Here is a 20,939-nt window from a genome sequence, read left to right as displayed (position 1 = left end):
AAGTATAAGTTTGGGAACTGTACTTTTGTGTGTCTTTCACAGCTGGAGAGCTTTTCTGAAGTTTAAACTTTAATTTGTTCTTGTTTTCTAAGGTTTCAAGTTTAACTGCTAGTATTATACATTCACATGCAGTGCCCAAAAACCTGGCTCTGGTTAGTGTCCTGTCTCTGGTCAAATACTAACCAGATAAACAACTTACAGAAAGAAACAACTATTCAGTGACCAAAAAAAAAAAAAAAACCACACACAACCACACAACACACCAACAGAAGTGATATCAGAATCCATACTTAAGATGCAGGTTAACAAGAGCATACGCAACTGTAACTGAAGCAACATTCAACAGGGAGAGGTAACAAGCACAGAGGAAAACATAGGATAAAATGAGCATAAGTCTACACAAACAGGGAATCATGTAGAGAGAGGAAATGGCACAGACAGTGTAAAATCTATGATGAATTTTAAGCACAGAATGATGTTATTGCAATAAATAGTAGTTTTGTATTTATATAGCACCTTCCATCCAAACAAGATAAAGCGCTTTACAAATATTAGTGAATTGAGTCAGTGTCTTTAAAAGAAAGCATATTCAATTTGAAGTGTGGTACTCCAAAGAACACTAGTGACATCTTTATTCTTTCACATACAGGCATCCCTATGATACATTACAAGTACCTGTGTACTAAAGTATTTCAATATTCCGTGACACACGCTACACTTTTATAGTGTAGGAGTGAGAAGACTCAAGAGGTACATACTCAGTGTCTATAAATAAAGTAACAATGGAATGACAGAAAATTATTCCTATTCTTAAATGACAGAATGAAGGAATGGCCTACTTTTTAAAGAAAAAGCAAGTTCAACCACATATTGCAGCAAAAGCTTTCCATGTTAAGTAGTAAAAGCAGTAGTAGGAAAAAAAAACTATCAAGACATCTGCACTGCAAACACTCAGAGTAACTTCACATAAAATGACTATGTTGTAAGGATCCTAAAACAATGAATAGACTCAGATTGCACCTTCCAGCCCATCTATCATGCTGTAATATTAGAAGCACTTCAAAGAAACAAACAGGAGGAGAATACAAGACAACAAGCCTTACCCTTTGAGCTTTTGCAAGTTCTTCTTTCAATCTTTCATAGCCTTTTTCTCTTACTTCCAGTACAGATGGGCTCCGCAAGTGAGATAAACTGTCTGTACTCAACCCAAAAATATCTTCATTTCCTTCAGCAACATCTGCTACTGTAGAACCCTGCAAAAACTCTCTCTCTGCATTATTGCTTTCCTTTCTGGAATTACCATGATTGAATGACCCACTCTGGAGTCCAGAGGTAGAACAAAGTACTGCGTCGGTAACATTGATGCTGTAAAGAGAGCGATATTTATTTAAAGAATGTAATATTTTAGAAGTGGCATTAATGGTGTTGAATGTTCCATTACAGTTTAACGCTACACATTATAAATATATTTAAATTATGTCTTTAGTAAAAGAAGCAGTTTATATGTAAAAATGTGTCATTATTTAAATAAAAAGATGCACACAACTTACCTGACACCTGATACTTCCCCACAATTCAGGTGTCTGGGAGATGAGTAAACAGGTTGTGTGGGAAGGTCAGAAACATTTAATGCATTGGGCTGGATTGGTGCAGAGGACACAACAGAAGGATGTGGTCGATAGATAACGCTGGGTGAGGTAGTTTGTTCCTGAGTCTCTGACTCATTTACTCTGAGAAGATCTGGTGTAGTAGGTGAAGCGAGGTTCACTTCATGAAAGCCTTCCAAGGGGTCACTGGCCATAATAAAAGCCTCATCATATGAAACCCTGAATTAAATAATCATGTTATCAGAATGCAGATAGGAAATAACTAATTAAAACAGATAATTATTTGAATAAAAAATACACAAGTGTGATTAGAATATTTCATAATAAAATGGAAAATGTAGACTAATCTTGCAGAAGTATCAGCTTCAGCCAATAATCCTTTTTTCCATACTTCGGACTGATGAGTTCAGCAGGTCTGAGAGTAGGCTCTACATCTAAATAGGGTAATGAAATCCAGGATATGCTCTGTACTATAAACAAAGTTATCTTCAATATAGTCTAGCACTGTTTTGCACAAAACACAAATACGCTATATTCATGAAAAAAGGGGAGACATAGAAAACCTTGGGGGAGCTCTTTTTTCTTTTCTTCTCTCCCTCTTTTTTTTTTTTTTTTTTTTTTAACTTAAAACTTCTATTTTAACCTCAATGAAACAGGAATAAAGAGGAATGGAAATATTCACTTTCTAGAGACAGAAATCAATGTACCTTTAAGTTACAGTCCATATCATATTTTGGTTAAATTATGTCCGATCTTGTAACAGTTCACAAAGTGACAGAACTAGTTAACAAGGTTTCTCATGAAGCATGAGGAGGCAAGTAAAACAAGAAACAGTACCATTGTGTATTTAATGATATAATACCAAAAATGAATTCACTGTACATAATAAAGGTAAAAATGTACTATGAATTGGCTGTTCAACTGGTTTAATATCTTTATTTATTCCATATGCCTACCATAAGGAGTTAATTCATGATTCTTAATCAAGATCAACAGAAAATAGGTATAGCTCATCACTTTTACAAGTCTCAATAGAGGCAAGTAAACAGTTCTGCAGAACTTACAATATCCTTGCTTTATTCAAGACAAACTGGAATTAGTTTGGAGAAATTTGTGAAGTTACTTAGTAGTGGTTAAGCACTACAGAAAAATATTTTGTATGTTTTACAAATAAATGAAATTAAGGCTTCACAAGGTACATAAGGCTTCACAAGGGAAAAGAACTGTAGCATCTAAATGTCAGAATGCACTGCATTTTACAGAGAAATCTGCTCAGACCTTACAACTTAAAGAAAAAAAAAAGGAGAGAGAGAAACAATGAAGCAGAAGAGATCTAGGAAAATTATGTTCATAACCACAAAGAGATGCTAGTATCTGCTTACTGTTGCACGTATGCCCAGCTCATTGGCTATTTCTTAAGACACAGGGAAAATGTCAAGAATGGAAATCTAAAATTAGAATATGCAGTAATCTTAACTACTTCAATGCTTTTTGAACATCTTAAACTCAAGGAACACTTCCCAAAATTGTTTTCTATCTCAAGTTTTGCACTGAGTATGCACTATAATTACAGTGCTGAACAAGTTTTTTTAAAATCACATGATAAGGCACATTTGGAAAGAAAGGTAGAAGTTGCTTTGGACTGCAAGATGTACTAACTGTCCCCTTCCTTTCCTCTCTGCCTCTCCCCCACACACACAACGCAACCTCATCTAAGGAACTGACCAGACTTGAAGTACAATAATGACCTTGCATGGATAAAAAAGGACATCAACATATTATTGTTATTTGCAGAAATTTGTTCTATTTTGAACTATTAACAGCAGTTGCACAATTTGCAAAGAAAACATCACCACAGTTTTGTGCTCTAGAGGTTTTCTATATTAACACAAATAAGAACAGCTTATTTTTAAGTTCTATTTAAGTAAGCCTGACAAAAAAAATCATTTGTTTTCCCTACAGATGATCTTAACTATCATAAACATTCTAACTACATGCACTGCTTGATGATAAAAGCTTTTGAGCCAACAGATTAAAATGAAGGGGCCGCCAAACCTACAGGTTATTCCTTTCAGGTTAAATGTCAACTCTGCTTTCAGCTGTATGGTACAACTCTTACACGCTACTGTTTAACCTTTAATATGCTAAAGAGTTGCCAGCTTGAAAAAAGTATTCCAGAACCAGCCCTTTTAAGTTCATCAGCCCAGTTGAAAACATCCATACCATCAGTCGCAAAGTCAGGCTCAAATCTATGTAAGTGCTTTCACTCTCAACGTCCCCACCACTCTCTTCCACCACGAAAGCAATTCCCAATACGACTATGCTTGCAAGAATGCTCTTCATATTCCTGGCTCTCCTTTGAAATTCAGTCTTCACAACTAACAGAAGATGTGGGAAGATTCAGGTTTCTGCATAGCAACATGAAAGGGGATGTCTGGACAACTTGCTTTCTCTATACCAACAGAAACTAGGAAATTGCACCAAAAAACAGTGTAACAGAAGCAAAGGAGTATGGAGCTGAGACAGCAAGATGTATGCAACTTTTCTGCTGCTTATTCCTCTGCAACAACGGATCCTTTTTAATAAATATTCAGTCACCTCGTAAGAAAAATGGCTTATGAAAAACTCCTTCGTCCGTTCTAAAGAGTTCTCAGTATTTCTGCACAAATCTTAGGACTTTAATGTTTGGGGCAAATACTTTAAGCAAAGCATATAGACAACAAACTCAAAAATCTGTCATTTTTATCGCTAAGACAATTTACACAAACTCAGCCACATTAGGAAGTGCAGAAAGTCACTGTCTCATGCAAAGAAAAATTGTTTAGAAGTCTGCTTACTATTTTGTAGTTGTTCCGGTCCATTTCTAGCCCCTCTAATACATCAATAATAAGATAAGGTGGAATGTTTATCAAAAATTTGTCCCATCTATACGATCCTACTCCTATGAGAAATATTCCACTTTCCCACAAAACATGTCTATATCCTATAGTGTACTTAATAGTCACAAGAAGACCCCCCCCCCCAAAATTACAGATTTTTTTAATCTACAGACTATCAATCCACTTACACATCAAGTGTCAGTCAAAACAGACAACACTGATATACACTATTAGTGAGTAAATCCATGCATGTCTTACCTCATTCTTATACAGTAGGTAAAAGTTATACAAATTATTTCTGGAAGAGATGGAAATAAAGTCCCTCAGCTATATTTTTCCAGAAACTGTCAAATGGGCACTCTTATGCATACCATCTGTGTAAAACACTTTCCATTTACAACTTTTCTTTTGTAGAGCCACTTCTCACTTAGCAGTGCACACACAGAACTTGAGTACATCACCAATACAGGACTAAGAAGCCCATATTTAATATCTCACTTCCAAGACTGACAAAAACCAGAAAATTGCTACAAAATTGTTAGCTGTATGTTTGCATTAACACAAACATACACGTGAAAAACTAAGATGTCTTAAAAGTAAAGCACTCTTTTGGGAAAATAGTTCCTGAGAAGAGAAATGATAAACAAAAAACAATGGTAAATTTCAGTATTAAAGATTACAGGTTTGTTTCAAGGCTTTTGGGGTTCATATTATTGGCTGGGAGGCAGCAACACACAGTGATGCTGTGAAGGAACATTAAATGCATGGTAAGCAGAGAAGTTTTACTAGAAGCCATGCTGACAGTGTGTAAAAAAACCCTACACTGTTAACACAGCACTCTTTAGTAGTCTAAATTCTGCTACTGTGAACAAAAGCTGATACTCTGACATATTTCAAGGCAGCTAGCTGTTATTAAACAAACCAAGAATTATCTAATACTTGTTATATTATATTAATATAGAGTGAAAATTTGGAATAGCATTAGTGCCTAGCAAATATATGATTTTTTTTTTTAGATGATAGGATGCAATTTGGATAGCATACAATATTCAATGTTATAATAATCCTGTAGGAAACAAATTAATTTTGTTATACTTTCATCTGGAAAGAATGTAAACTTGGTGGAGGTTGTCAAAATGTTGCATCTTTTTATTACCTCTCCACTATCACACTTGTACTGTTAATTACCCAACTGACTTCCTGAGGAAGCTATGCGCAAGTCCTGTTTTATCTAATATTAAATAAAAGTGTACGACAAAGAAATCAGTTGAAGGTCAGTTTGATATAGCTCCATAGCTTCTAACACAAAGCTAAAACCGAACATTTTCAACTGTAGTCAAATGAAAACACTTGATCTAGTTTGCCTGTTGTTATAAGAGCAGCTTAGCTACTTGGTTATTGACTGCTTTGATTCATACAAATACTCAAAGGCTCCCTAAAAAGCAGTAATTATTTGTGGGTTGTTTCCTTTTGAAACAAACGCATTATCTAAAACCATCTACCACAAGCTCTGGAGTCTTCACACACTTGTTCAAAGTTGTCATCTTCAGCCTGTCTTCTAGTTAAAAGCAGTTTCCTTAGTTAACATTAACAATCCATTTATTAAACACAATCACCAAACATTTCATACTTCAAAATTTCAGTTTTCACTTTAACAGTCAAGAGCATGAGACAACAGAATTGTCATCTGCTTAAATGGAAACAAAACATTAGGGAAAGAGTTACTATTTCTAAATGTTCTGACAAAAGTTAATTTTAGTTCGCATTAAAAAAAAATCTTTATCAATGTGCATATAGTGTTTTAATTAGCTACAGTGTTTTAATCTTCACACAGCTGGTCTTTCAAAAAAGTAATAAAGTCTCAAAGACTTCATTTATTAGACTCTAAAGCCTGCTTTTACCGAATTCTTTTTTTCAGCGTAGGGGGGTGGATTTTGTACCACCTCCTCAAAAGGACTGACATTAGCCCTCCACTAGGCTTGTGTTCTTTTCAGTTTTTTTTTTAATTCATTTTAAACCTAAAGTCTAGAAATATTTTGTGTTATGCAACCTGGAAATTAATATGCTTTAAGTCCTAAAGAACTGAATAGGGCATTGTTGTTCAGTATGCCAGCAGACTAAGAAATAACTCTTAAAGAGGCAGTCCAGTTAAGTGCAAGCACTCTATACATATCAGATGCAAGTTAGCATTTTTCACATTAAGTTTATAAAATAATTTAGAAAATAAAGCTGTAAAACTTGTGAGGACATTAAAGGTCAAAACATCAGTATAAATCGCATCTATCCAGTATGGACAAAAAGAAATTTGGAGGGGTTTTTCCTTCAGGGCTAAACAGTATTTTAAATTTAAGCTTAAAAACTCATTAGCCACAAAATTCAAGCAGGTTTAAATGCTTATCGATACTACTCAAACAATTCAGAATTTCCCTTGAGGTTTATAGAAAACAATTCAAAATTGAGTTACAGGTTTGGTTCACTGTCTCCCTCAAATCTACCTTGACATGGATTACAGCTCCTCGAATAACCTTGGAGCTCCTGTAGTCCTTGCTTATAACAACAACGAGATGACAGCAGCTAAAATCTTTAAAGTGTTGCAAGCATACTTAAAGTTTTTGTTTAAGCACAACTATGCAATAGATCGAGATAAAAGTAAATTTTTCACCAAGTCTGATTTATTAAGATTATATCACAAACAATTAGAGATCAAATAAAATAGTGTGGCTTTTAGCTACTTCAGGGACACAGAAGAAGAATTAAATTTTAAAGCTGCCATCCTTACCTCCAGGATTTTGCAATTATGATAGAACTTTCTACTTAAGGAGACTGAACAGGGAACAAGTAATTTTGGGGAAAGAGAAAAGAGCACTGAAGTATTCCAGTCTTCAAATATTTTACTTTTATTCTAAAGTGATCTTACACAACATATTGACATATTAACAGCAAAAGAAAGTCAGAAAAGTCAAAAGAATAAGAACTAGCAAAAAAAAACATTCAGTTCAACAGTAGGATTTTTTTTCCATCATATATCCATTAGTTATGCCACATGTAGTTATGATTGAGTCTTTAATTCTTTACTCTCACATTAGACATCCAAAACAATATTTCATATTGTTTTAAAGAAACATGTAGTCTATTTGATAACAAGATTTTATCAAGTCCATTTAAATTTTGATGAACTGACAATTAAAAAAGCCTCAACTGAAGATGTTATTATTGGAATATCTTCAACTAGAAAAATACACGCGACTGCAAATGTTTTCTCTTACACGCGACTGCAAATGTTTTCTCTTACACCAAGAAGTAGCATGCATGATTTAAAAACAGTATTTATGAAGTGTTTGTGAAACCTATAAACAAACACATCTAGAATCTAATGGATTGTATATCTTTAACTAGAGAAGAAAAAAAAACAGTGCTTTGCAAGATATATAATACTTGGAAAATTTATTATAAACATTCAATGAATGCTGTTAAGTTCAGAAAGTTAGTTCTACTGCAAATATTCATCTCTTCTCAGACACTGCTCTTTTTCAGGCACAGCACTGTTCTGCCTTCTTTTGGAAAGAGCTTTACAACATAATCTCGATTTTAAGCCTGATTATGTTAACTGACAACACAGCAATTCTTGCCAAGACTTCAACTAAAGATCATTTCATTTTTAATTAACATTAAAAATATTTACTTAATAAACTTAGCTAAAATTAATACAATTTTCATGGATTATAAAGTCTTCCAAACCTTAATGCAAATGCATTAAGAAAATATTTTCCTAATTTCTAAATAAATTGGTTACCATATTAAGCGTAGTTAAAGCATCTAAAATAAGTTCTGGGACAGTAGCCATTGCCAAGACTTTAAACATCATATTTAAAAGGCTCTTAAAAATAAAAGTACATATCTTCTGAAAAAAAAAATCCATAAATTTATTTGAAAGGGCTACGAGAGTTGCTTATTTAGTGTTTTTAATGAATTTTAAATGAAGTCAATACAGCTATGAAGATAGCTCTAATATGTAATCAGAAGATTTAGTTTGACTGTTTCCTTACAGTATATTTAAAGGGTAAATTTTTCTGTAACAAGATGGATATTTCAGTCACAGATGTGAGAAGCAGTCACATTTGTTATTCATTAAAAGCATAATGAGAATGGTAAATTATTTATCCTTCTTTGCTCACTAGGTAACATTAACCAAGCACAGCAGAAGAGTAACTGCTAAGACAGCAATACAAAAGGCCTGATTTTAACCTATCCCAGAACTCATTAAACTGATCTATAATAAAATGAAAATTATAAAAGTATTAAAGCAAAAAGGCCTAAGGTTCTGACCTATATTTTACTGAAGAATGCAAATATTTGAGCAGATGGTAGTTGCCAATAGGTGCTTCTGGACTGAACAACCTTACATCTGCTTCTAAAGAGAAGCTGGTAATTCACAAATGCCGCTCGGTCTCTGGAAGACTGTTTTAGCTATTTAGATCACTCTTTCTGAAATTTTCTATGAGATGTCTACAAACGAAAGCAACGAACAACTTAAGCTATACACAGCTAACTAAGCTATCTATCTGCGAACAAAACAGATGGCGCCTTCAAACGAATGGAAACGCTGTTGCTTTTTGTCAGCAGCACTTCTGAGCGTGCGGCATCGTTAAGGGTTTTGCCACTGGGTGTGCTCCTGCTTCCTGGCGTCCCAGGATTACCGGGGAGCCAGCAGAGCGGCAGCGCAACGCTCCTGCACCACTCACCACTCGCGATCGACTCGCAACCAGCGTTTCCTCTTCGCGCCTTGCTCCCGAGCGTAATCGCGTTACGAGATGAAGGTTAACTGAAAATCGCCTCTCCTTCGCTGCTCACGGCTCAGCGCTGCTGCGGGCCTCCGGCCGGCCCGGAGCACCCCGCGGGGCCGCCGAGCGCTGCCCGCCCCAGGCCGCGGCTCAGCGCCGTCGCCGCAGGGCAGCGCCAGCGACACCGGGTCGGGTCGGGTCGGGTCGGGACGGGGCGGGGCGGGTCCGTCCCTCCCCCACCTCCCGCAGGTGCCCAACACCCCCCCCCCCACACACACACACACACTAACGGCTCCTCCGCCCTTTCGCTGCCCACTGCGGTTCAAGCCAACGGCCCCGGGCCGCCACCGCCGGCCCCCGAGCGCAGAGCCCGCCGGCCGCCACGGGGAAGCCCGCCGGGGCGGCTCCGGCTCCCGGCTCCATCGGGCGCGGCGCGGCGGCGGCGCCCCGCTCCCGCCGCCACTCACCTGCCGAACCCAGCGAGAGCGGCCGCCGCACCGCGTCCCCTCAGCCAACCGGGGGGGGGGGGGGGAGGGGCGGGCGCAGCCGCCGCGCATGCGCCACCCGCCGCGGGGCGGGGCAGAGAGGCAGGTGCGCGAGACCCCGCCCGCCCCCTGCCCGGGGAGGGGGCTGGAATTAACCGTCCTCCAGGGGCCACCCCGGCCCGGGCGGCCGCGCTGTGGGGCTGGAGCGGGCCTGTTCCCGGCTCCTCGCCTGCTCCCGTCGCCGCGGCAGGCTGGTCCCGGCACAAGCACCCACCCCGGGCCACCAGCAGCAGCCACCAGGGCTCTCGGGGCAGATACCGGGACCGCAGCACGCTTCCAGACCCAACTCAAACAGAAACATATACACACGCGTGTATATGTAAATATAAATATATATATATACATACATACACACATACATACACACCCACACACTGAACACTCACTGTGGAAACGGCGTACAGAACGAACCGTCCGAGGTGCTGCGCTTTGCGAGAAGGCAAACGAAAGTAGACTCGCGACCGCAGAAAAGATTCATCGATGTTTCCACATCTCTGATGGCCATCTGGAAGAGAGGGTTCAAACATCGCTTATGTTCGCAGGCACGTGAGGACAAGGTTGCGAAGGTCGGAGTATTTTGTTACCTTGAGAATCTTCAAAAAAAAAAAAAAAGGGGGGGGGGAATTAATAGGTCTGTATTAAATTGATACACAGTGATAAAGTTACAGGGTTACACAATTAGAAAATGAATTATTAACTGGATACTTACCCAGAGATTTTCATTCGTGGCACATGCATTTCTCCAAATGAGGTCTTGATCCTGTCTAATATATGTAACAGTTAAAGACTGAGCTATAATGCATATGCACAGGAGTGGTGAAATAAGGCCACATAAACAACTAATGCGTGTTAAAAAAAAGTCTGTTTTCCCAGTTCTACTACTTCGTCCAAAAAGAAGATACTACTATTCTAATCTTGGCTTGACTATGTCTATAAACCATCATTACTGCAGCCCTGACAACCGTTCAGGCAATTTTATGGCTTTGTGGCGGTTGGTTAACCTGTAGACTTCACTTTTTTCCTTTTGAAGTCCCCCATCTGTATCTTGATTTTGGTTTTCTATGTCTTCAGAATCAGTAGTCAAAACATTAGAAGGCTTCTGTAAACAAGGCTCCATTTTACCACTGTTCTGATTAGATGGCCAAGAATTATGCTTCAAATGACAGCAATATTAGCTGTATTATGGCTTACATTTTTGTCAGTAGCAGCTGAACTGAACTGAGTGCTGCAGTGGTGAGTAACTTCAGCAAAAATAATAATAATAATAATGTGAGCAAGATCTTGTCCCATTCATCAGTTAAGGAATCTAGGCCACATTCCAGTCAACTATTGAAATGTTAATTATCTTGACAGCTTTTGACTGAATGTGAAAGAATCCTGTTTGACCAGTCCTGCAAGACAGAGCCATTCACAAATAATGTTCTTAGCCATAGCTTTCACAAAGCAAAAAGTTAATTGAAGGCAAAATAATATGACAAAGGCAATGTCAAAAGGCAAAGACATCAATGTAATTTATCATAAATATATTACCTATAAATAGTAGTATCTTTTAAAATGTTCTTCAGTAGATTAGATTAGAGTAGATTAGGCTAGAGTCATCATCCATTGCTTTTCTGAAAGCAATCTAAAACCAAGATACCAGGTAGAGCAGAAAGTGATGTATTTGAATAACAATATAATTTGAAGCTTGTTGTGAAAAGCCTCAGAGCAGAGATGTTCAGTTTGAAGAGCTACAGTCTTGGTCCTCCAACCTTTAAAACAACTTAACTCACCCATATTGACATGCAATAGAGCCCAAGCAGTACTATCAGAATACGGGTTGCTGAAATTAGAAGATACATCAGAAAGCTCATTAAAAACTTGATTGCAAAAGAGACCTGACAAGTGGAATCAGAAGTTGGAAATAATGTATCAAGCCTTAGTAAACTGACAGGAGTCTATAATTAGGATCTGTAATCCTATAGTTCTTAATCCTGTACAATGACTTTACTTAGCATGACAGTCTGCTGTGCTAACCAGATTAGACATCTTACATTTCAAGAAATAAAAGGAATACAGCTCTAAAGGCATTTGACTATGTTAAAGTTAACCATGAATAGATTTATTTTGTCAAAGTATTCCTGTATTTTGCTATCTATAATACTTAGAAAAGTCAGCAAGAAACTCCAGAAAATATAACTGACTTGATTAAAACTAAGGGTTGAAACAACTAGATTTAAGTTCAGATACGGTAGTAAAAATTAAAGCATGTATTGAAAAAAAAAAAGAAAAAAAAAGAAAAGAAAAGAACTTTTAGGCAACCCTTGGTTTCTTCCCGAGCTACACATAAGCATCAGGGAATAGCAAGAGTGGGGCCACTGCACCATGGAAAACCAGTTGGGACCAAGAGTGGCCCCACCAATAAGGGCACATTCATGCACAGTGCTGGGATGTCATTCATCTAGTGACCATCAGACAAGTCAAGACAAGATTTTGAATTAGGTCCAGGATCCATTCAAGAAGTCCAGCCAGGAACAGCAGAAGGCAGGACCAAAGATAAAGGCACCTACAATGTAGGTCTGAGGCTCATCTAAAGGGGAAGGAACAGAAACAGGCTCACCCAAAATACAGCTCAAGCAAACACTGCAGTCCAAAACCCAAGCTTAAATGAAGCCCCTGGAGTCCCTTTCTACTAAGGGTCCCAGGTGAGGCTGGTCAGGGCAATTAAGGCTTATTAGTGCCTTCAGGGCCCTAGCAGTCAGACACAATCAGGCAAACCAAAAGTCCTTTTAGAAACAAAACATACGTCACTGTCCTAAATGATCAAACTCACTGTTGCTAGTAGAAAGTTATGTACAGTTTACACCTTTGGTGGAATAAAATATGCTACAAATGCTGTCTCTGAATAAATAGATATAATTTGACAGGACCATTCAACAAAACTGCCCAATGTATAAAATCTGGAGGATAGAATTTGCTGATATTGCATTGTTTCTAATGACCATTAGTATTTGCTGCTCCCATCAAATCTGTTCACTCAGCTTGTTGAATCAACCCATGCGTTCCTTTCAGGCTAGCCTTTCAGGCTTCTCTGTCCAAGTCCCCTATTGCATTTAAACCATCCATGTGAGAGAGTGTCTCCAAACGCAGCTGTGTGCTTCCCTAGTAGTTACGTTCCACTAGACTTTCTATTTCAATGAGGAAAAAAGCACAGGGGACAAAGGTATTACATAAAGGCTAGACCTAGACCATAGCCATCTTCTCTGCTCAAAGCCCGGAGCAACTGCAGGACTTTAAAGAAGTGACATGCAGTGTTTTCCTTTAATCTGACTTGACTTTAACAAAAGCTTCTCACATACACTCACGGACACAAACGCTGCTAATCAAACTGTTCCTCCTGCAGGTTGGGAGGAACAAGAGGAATGAGGTGGTTGTTTTCTCAACAGAAGGTGTTTGAGTGTGTGGTGGGGGAGGATGCCTCAACAATTTCACAGATAAATAAACCAGATAAGCTTTGAACTCTGTTTTCTATTTCCTTGAGGTATTGCTTGTTTGTTTCTTTTATTAGTTTTTAATATTGCACAATCAGTAATTATTACCTCACTTTCAAAGTAGATGTTACAAAACAATAAACTCAAGCAAACCAAAGGATAAATGTATTAATAGAAGTCATACCTGCATTGCAACACAATAGGACAGTGAAAAGAAGCCAAGAAATGTTCTGCTACATACATATAGGGAAATTAAAGTACAGAGACTATAAATCTTATCTATCCTAGAGATTTTTTTTTCCTTCTGCTAGTTCTGCTGAACCAATGCTAGCGGTTCTGGAAACCATAGCATAGACAAGACTTCCCCAATCAGGCATATTTTATTGGCATTTTAGCGAAGCTTTTGGAAAGCAAATCTAATTGGTACATTGGTATAAATAAGCATCCAGCTATGGGCGTCTTAAAACCACAATTCCTGTCTTTTTTACGGTCCCTGATTTAACTGATAAAACATTAAAACCAATGAGGCCTTATTTTTCTTCAAATTTATCCACTAAAAAAACCTCCAGAATAAGAGTAAATAGACAGGATTCAGATTAAATACTCCTGACATATAGCCTGTTTCTCAAAATTTCTGGTAATGGAGATTCCACAGTTTCCCTAAGCAATGTATTCAAGTGCTGAACTATCCTTGGAGATAGGAATATTTTCTAAAGTCTAACCTAATCTCCTTTGCTGGAGACTAGGACAAGAAGTAATGAGCTTATCTCAGTGTATGCTGGAAGCAAAAGTCTTTAGCATATTTGAAGACATCATCTACCCCTCAATTTCCTTGAAGACTAAGCAAACACAGTTATTTTAATCCTTTCTTGTAGGTTACAATTTTTAGACTTCCAGTTGTTTTTCTTGCTCTGTCTGGGCTTCTGCCCTACCAACTGTTTTTATGGTAGCAGAATGCTGCTTAACCAGCCTTTCTCCAACCTGGGCTTGTAACTTTGCTTGTGAACTTTTTTCCAAGTCCATTGAATCTTACTGAATTCTAATCCTGTTCTGAAAAAAATGCTTATGGCCCTTCATATCTTGCAAATTTAATAAGCATACTCCCTACTCCATCAACCAAGTCATTAATTAAAGTATTATCAGAACTAGGATGATCCTCTGAGAAAAGTTGCTTTATTTTATCAAGAAGCTATTAAAAACCATGCTTTGAGTATGGATGGCAGATCAGTCATGCACAGACTTCGCAGTAGTTTATGCTGCACAATTTCCCTCTTTTTTATGAGATGTCATAGGCAGCAGTTTCTAAACCTTACCAAAGTCTTTCTATAGCACATATATTGCTTCTTTCCTATTTATCTTCGAATGACTTAAATGATTGTGTGCTCAAGGCACACAACAAATCTGCTGCACAACCAAAACTCGTAAGCAGTTCAGTCCTCTCTTCTGTTAGACTTACCAACGTACTAAATCAGCATAAGAGATCAGAGCTTAAAATGATATCTAAAAAGTGAGTGTCCATTAAAAATATTAATTAAATGTCAAGACTTGAATTTAAAAAATGTAAAATTGAGGAAAGAAAATCCTTTTATACACAGCACATAGCTATGCACAACCTGTAGAGTTCATTGACATGGTATAATAGGAATAGCTCTGTTCAAAAAAAGACAATTTAACCTTTTATATGGCCAGACAGAACCCAGATTATTTAGGGAAGATACAAATGAATACAGAATATCAATTATCATTTTCAGAGTACAAGGCAACTATTCACTGACAAGGGTTAGAAAGAAATTTCCCTTCTGAGCAAGTTAGTTCATAACTGTCCATTCTGACCATAAGACTGATTTTCCTTTCATATATAAAATAAATATGACTTCTAATTTTTTTGAAGGTGCTTATAAATGTAAAAAAATACTAAATGGAAGAGACAAAAAAGCTGAAATGGCCTAACTAACTTATGTAAGGACTGACATGTGGTTTCATTTATCTTTAGAAACAAGCCAGGGACAGATCCAGAGTATGAATAAAAATAGTACAACATGTTCATCCCTAGTTGGAAAATGGCATGGATGCCAAGCATGAACTGAGAATCACAAAATCAAAGAACAGAATGTGTTTTCACCTTAAAATTAACCCCCCCAAAAAGCAAACTTTGCAGTACTGATGATTCTGTTATTAAAATTGGAGAATCCTTTTGCCTGAGGCGATTCCAGAAATAGCTCCACCAAATACCCCCAGTGGTAACTATGAAAAACATAGGGCTAGGATTCAAGGATCCTATGTTTTATTCACATCTGTGCTTTAAATCTAGATAGCCTTGCCGTGCCTTAATTTATCTGTCTCGAAACTGATGTTTGTAAGACTTCTCCCTCCTCCCCCATAACATACAGTTATGTTCTGAAAATTAAATAATTAATGTTTTAAAATTCTTCATTTATTTCAGGCCAAAGTTGCTATAAAATTTAAAAATGTGGTCCTGATGAACTGAACTCTCCTTAGACTTGCTCCAAAAACAGGCTTCCGCAAAGGCTGCCAGTTATTGCTACACTCTTCCCTGTGAGGTATAGCTGGTCTTACAGAAAAGTTTTTACAGTTACCAACCATTTCCTCATATGCCAGAAACACCATTTTATTCACCTGCAGTCCCGCATTATCTAGGCTGTATGGAAATTACTCCACTAGACATAAGAATACCTTCTTGTTCAGACAGTTGCTTCTCTTCTCCTTTGCCTCCCAGGCTGACTTGCTCATGGTGGCGAGACTTTGTGAGTTCAGCACGACACATCAGAGAGGCATTTCTGAAAAGCAACCTGAAACCTTTGCTCAGTCGCATAGACTAAAAATGCTGAGGCAGTATGTAACCCAGAGCAGGTCCAATTCCACAGAAGCAAATGAGTACTCTGTTACATCTCCCAAACCTCCGCAAACGGCTCTCCAAAGTGCCAGTCCCTCCAGCAGTCTTGTCTCTGCGAGCATTTACAGCAGTGTTACCATGACTGGAGGTGTACCCATGCTTGTCATGGCAGGAGAAGTCTTCCTCCCCAACACCAGAACAGTCAGAGCATGGGTCTACTCAGAGGAGTGGAGAGACATTCGCCGCTCAGCACCCTTTGGTGCCCGTATGTGTTCTGAGTCGTGTGCTGGAAACTTCGCAACAAGCTGTGCCCCTCTTTCCAGGGCAGGTTACGGTTTGTTTTATCTACTCGGGGATCACAGACTAAACCTCATTTGAGGCTTCTGGGGAGCAATGAGGCTTTTGATTCTGAATCAAAATAAATATGCAGAGGACAGTGAATATTTTGCAAAAACTTCCAAGCCTATTCAGGCTTTTTTTCAGGGAAAAGTTGCAGAAAGCAGAGAACGAAAGGATTGGTTGCAGCACAGAGTTGAAATGCTTGAAGTAGTTGTCCTCAGAAAAAAGGAAAGGCTGGTTGTGTTTATCTGTGCGACTTTGTTAAACTCACTACTCTTTCTCCTGGGTGTGCCTTCCTCTCTTTACATACAGCTCTGCAAAGCAGAGCAAACAAAGTTCAGAGGGAACTGTTTAGCGTTGAAGTGTGCCGAGGAGAAAAGCCAGAACTGCTTGTGCCATTTAACATAGGATTGGCAGAGCCATCTGGGCTTCTGCGTGAAGTCCTCAGTTTTATCTCAGGGACTGTTTTCCCTCACTAAGGAATAATTCACAGGTATATCAAGTGCCATTTTTAATAAAAGTAAATATTTTCAGGGTTTTTTTGAACTAAAATCAGCTGAATAAGAAATCTTGTGAACTGTTCTCTTTACAAAGAAAAATTGATTGTGGTCAGCCACCCTAATGCCACCCTGTTTATGTACAAATCCTAGAAATCCTACTTTCTCGAATGTAGCAACAACAAAATGTTCATAATTCTAAGTGCTTTTCAGAAAACATGTAATTCAAAAGAACTTGCCTTTTCTAAACATTTTTCCCTGCAAATGCTTTTCTGTCTGTTCTCAGTCTCCAGCTTTTTTCTGAATCTGTTCTGTCTCATCTTTCCCTTTCTCCCTTCATACAGGTCTGCACAAATCTCTCTGCACAAGACACAACTCAAGAAAATCCTCCATCCTTATGGTCCCAGTTGTGTTGCATGATGACATGTCCCTGCATTTTCGTTTGAGGCCCCCTTTAATTTGAAAGCAGACAATGTTTAATCTGAATGAAGGGTACCTTCCTCCACCGGTTTCAGCATGGTTTAATCACTCATCTAACAATGGTAATATGGTAGATCTCCCCAGAGCTTTACATCAGTCATTACTGCACAGTGTTATTCTCTTAAGGTCATGCACTATCTGGATTTCCATTATTATAGGTGTTTTTTCAAATAAACAAATCACAGTACACTCATAAAGGGAATTTCTTTAAAAAGTAAGCAAAGCTGTCCCACAGCTTTGCATGGGAGAAAAATAACAGTTCAGTTCTACTGTTATGTCCATTGTGCATTATTATATATTATTATTATGTTTCCATGTAGGGAACAAGCAAGCAGTTACCATTTGCTGCTCTCAAAGAGTCAACAAAATACAAAATTCACTAAAAATACCAGATTCACTAAAATACTAGCCTCTTAAGACATAAAGGACTTCAATTTATGATGTTCCCCTTGATACCTCAAAATTTTCACCAAAGGCAAAAATGACTAAAATGACTGTTCTGCAAACAAAAATTCAATATTAACTGTAATGCACTTAAAATTTTTTGGTATTCTTATAAAATGAATATTCTGACACTAGAAAAGATCCCATTCTCATCTCTTACATAGTCATGAAGAAGTACAGGAGACATCAATATACATTATAAAGCACAGAGTATGCAGCAACCTTCAATACATTTCTGAGTCCACTATAACACAAAATTCTGTAAACATAATTTCTTCATTAATAATCAAAGAAATTAGGCTCCTGCATGATCCTGTATACAAAAAGGGCTGATTATGCATATAGCAAAGAAAGAGCTGTGTTCTCAGACAAGCAAGGAAATTATCTAATATCTAATGACTGACATTGTGCAATTAGGTTGGAAACCCTGGTCATGTTGCAAGGTAAGATGCCATTGACTTCAGAAAAGCTAGTCCTTAGTGCAAAATAAGGACTCTTCCTTCCTCAGTGCCCCTACTGACCATTTAGTTTTCACTTAAGCTAAAGCTATGTTGTTAATTCACCAGCTTGCACAGCCTTCTTTTGGGTAAAAAAGATAAAGCAGCACTTTGAGAAGTACGTCTCAAGTCAGGAGAAAGTTGTCTAAATCAATTCACGTACTGGCTGTTGAGTGCAGTTCCTGGACACCTTATTCCCAGTCGCTTTGTTGATCCCATCTTCCATCAGACAACTGCCATGCCTTGACAGTTTGTTTTTGTGCATTTGTGCCTTACGGCAATAGAAGGATTGTCAAGGCTGCTAACAATCACACTAATAATAGCTCTAATACTAAACTCAGTGCTGCCAAATCAAAAATGATGTTTATTTCATTACAAGGAAATTGCAAAACAAAGTGCTTCTGAATATGATTTTACAGCACTCTAAGAATTAATCTGTTGCAGACTTTATCCCACAGACCGAATTCATTCGTAATCCTCTGAAGTATTCTACCATGTGACTTCCAGAGATAAAGCAGCTTATTTTAAAGGATATTTCTGCAGCCCACAGTGAGTGAGGCTAAGTATGGCAGTATCTCTCTCACTAGATTTACTTTTAATTATTGCAATTTCTCTTATGAAAGAGACTGTAGATACCACAGCAGCTCTCTACATGTTCATTCTCTACATGTTCATTCTAAGGCCAGGGATACTTTATGTTAACTTCTTCATTTGTTCATTTTTTTAAAATAGGAATTCCAACAGCAAGTGGCAGTAAGTAGAAAAATAATGCAAAACCTATACATCCTAGTCTGACAGCAGCTTCTTAATACTGCCTTTTCCCCAATATTTTAATTATTCACTTCTTTTCAGTGAGAAAATTATTTCATGTTGTTCAAACCACATTTTACCCTAGTTATTACAGCATTTCTTTGGATACTGGCATTGTGCATTGTTGTTACATCTACTGAAGCTTCACTAACACACAATATGAATTAGTCTCGGTTCCAAAAATCTTCCAATCTAAATGAGCACAAAAATCAAGAGAAAAGAGGAAGAGCAGGAAGCACAAAGAGATGGAATAACTTGTATTTGATGGATTACTACAATCTATTGTACCATGTTGTTAAATACTCGTTAATGATACTAGCAGAAACCTGTCTAGTTACATACTGCTAAAATGCTTTTGTCTCCATGTGATTTACAGGTGTCCAGAGCCCATCAAGAGAACATAAATGCAAAATAAACCATTAGCAGTGAACTTCATCAGTGGAGCTACGTGTACACAAAAAACTTCTGAAAACTACTTTGTAGATGAGACTTCTCAAATTCTTGTCTTCAGTATGCACTTGAATGAAAGAACCTTCTTTGCTGCTTTTGGGTAGTGATACAGTAACTGCTAAGGACACCCATCAGGAAAGATCAAAAAAGGAAAAGAAGTGATCAAATTCATTGCAAATGGTCCTGGTTTACACACTTTACAAACCCATCCTTTTCTGATACCTTTCAGGATCATAGTATATAGAGGAAGAATGTCTGCGTGCTACCTGGCAGATGATACCTGTTAAATAATTCCATATGATAGTGAAGGTGTGATTATCTAAAATAAAGTGTTACTTATCATGTCTTGATGATATCTGGATTAATATTCTGTAATAAGAAGACTCCATACAAATATTTAAGTCATGTGCAGGATCTGCAAAGTTAATCTTTAAATATAAAGGTGAAAACAATAGAATGAAGAGCACTGGGATTCCTGCAGTTGATTGCCTTGTCCACTCTTATGAGATTTTAAGAGTTTGCCTTAAAGCTTGATTTGCTGCAGTAGACTGAGTTACCTTTAAAAATCTAGTAAATGTCATTACCACCCATATATCTTACAGTGGCATCCAGTCACACAGGAGAGAGGAGATAACAAAAATAAAAATCCCTACAGAAGTTGATCTTTTACTTCCTCCAAATATATCTATATTTAAATTCCCCTGTTGTCATGTACTTGCCAACTGCCTGCTAGCTAGTTAATCATTTGATACCCTATTAGAACATGCGTCTTCACTAAATAACGATTAAAGGGCAAAAAGAGCATTCAGATTACCCAGTGGTTTTTGGTAGTCTAGATCTACTCGTTCTACAAATTCGGCAGAAAGAAAGGAGAGCATCAGGTATTTATCACTAGGGAAACATGAGTGAGGCTGCACACAAAAATCCCAGCGCTGGAAGGAAAAGAAGTGACTTGCCATAAGGCAGCAACTCCACTCGACTGCTGCTGGTTACGCTGCCACCAAGGGGGAGGCAGGGCCACCAGTAGGGTCCATGAAACCATCTCCTTCACCCTGCTGCATGCCAGCTCCAGCTTTTCTCCCCCAAAAAAACATGGAGCATCCTGCCCCTCAGTGGCACCGCAGCTGCATTTTCTGCTAACCACAAGAGTTGTACGCCATAGGGCTTCCTTATTATCCATTTGCTCAAACCAGGCATTTCTCACACTGTGGGATTATCGTGGTTCTGTCCACATCACCCAAAAGTGAAGGAACATTCTGTTGTTGACCAGTATTTTCTCATAGCTC

At 38.0% G+C, this 20,939-nt stretch overlaps 1 protein-coding gene and 1 long non-coding RNA gene across 5 annotated transcripts in view; one reads left to right on the top strand and one right to left on the bottom strand.

Annotated features, from left to right (window-relative positions):
• Positions 1-15,995, bottom strand: part of RAB3IP (RAB3A interacting protein) — a 42,306-nt gene extending 26,311 nt beyond the window's left edge. For 2 of the 4 annotated variants that reach the window (XM_062584438.1, XM_062584467.1), the window contains exons 1-3: positions 9,735-9,779; positions 1,551-1,826; positions 1,104-1,365 (exon numbers count right to left, since the gene is read on the bottom strand). In XM_062584438.1, coding sequence (XP_062440422.1) covers positions 1,104-1,365; positions 1,551-1,801 — 513 coding nt within the window. In that variant the 5' untranslated portion in view covers positions 1,802-1,826; positions 9,735-9,779. Of the gene's footprint in view, positions 1-1,103; positions 1,366-1,550; positions 1,827-9,228; positions 9,420-9,734; positions 9,780-15,976 lie in introns of those variants that run through there. The other 2 variants (XM_062584457.1, XM_062584447.1) reach the window with 2 other exon arrangements.
• Positions 9,924-19,995, top strand: LOC134145196 (uncharacterized). The gene is made up of 3 exons (XR_009959556.1): positions 9,924-10,378; positions 17,317-17,514; positions 19,580-19,995. It is a non-coding gene; the product is annotated as an uncharacterized LOC134145196 (long non-coding RNA).
• Positions 19,996-20,939: the final 944 nt, after the last annotated feature.

This window comes from Rhea pennata, chromosome 1, assembly GCF_028389875.1.
Source record: "Rhea pennata isolate bPtePen1 chromosome 1, bPtePen1.pri, whole genome shotgun sequence".
Taxonomy (NCBI): Eukaryota; Metazoa; Chordata; class Aves; order Rheiformes; family Rheidae; genus Rhea; species Rhea pennata.
Note: the sequence above shows the minus strand (reverse complement) of the source record. Positions and strands in the feature narration are given on the sequence as shown.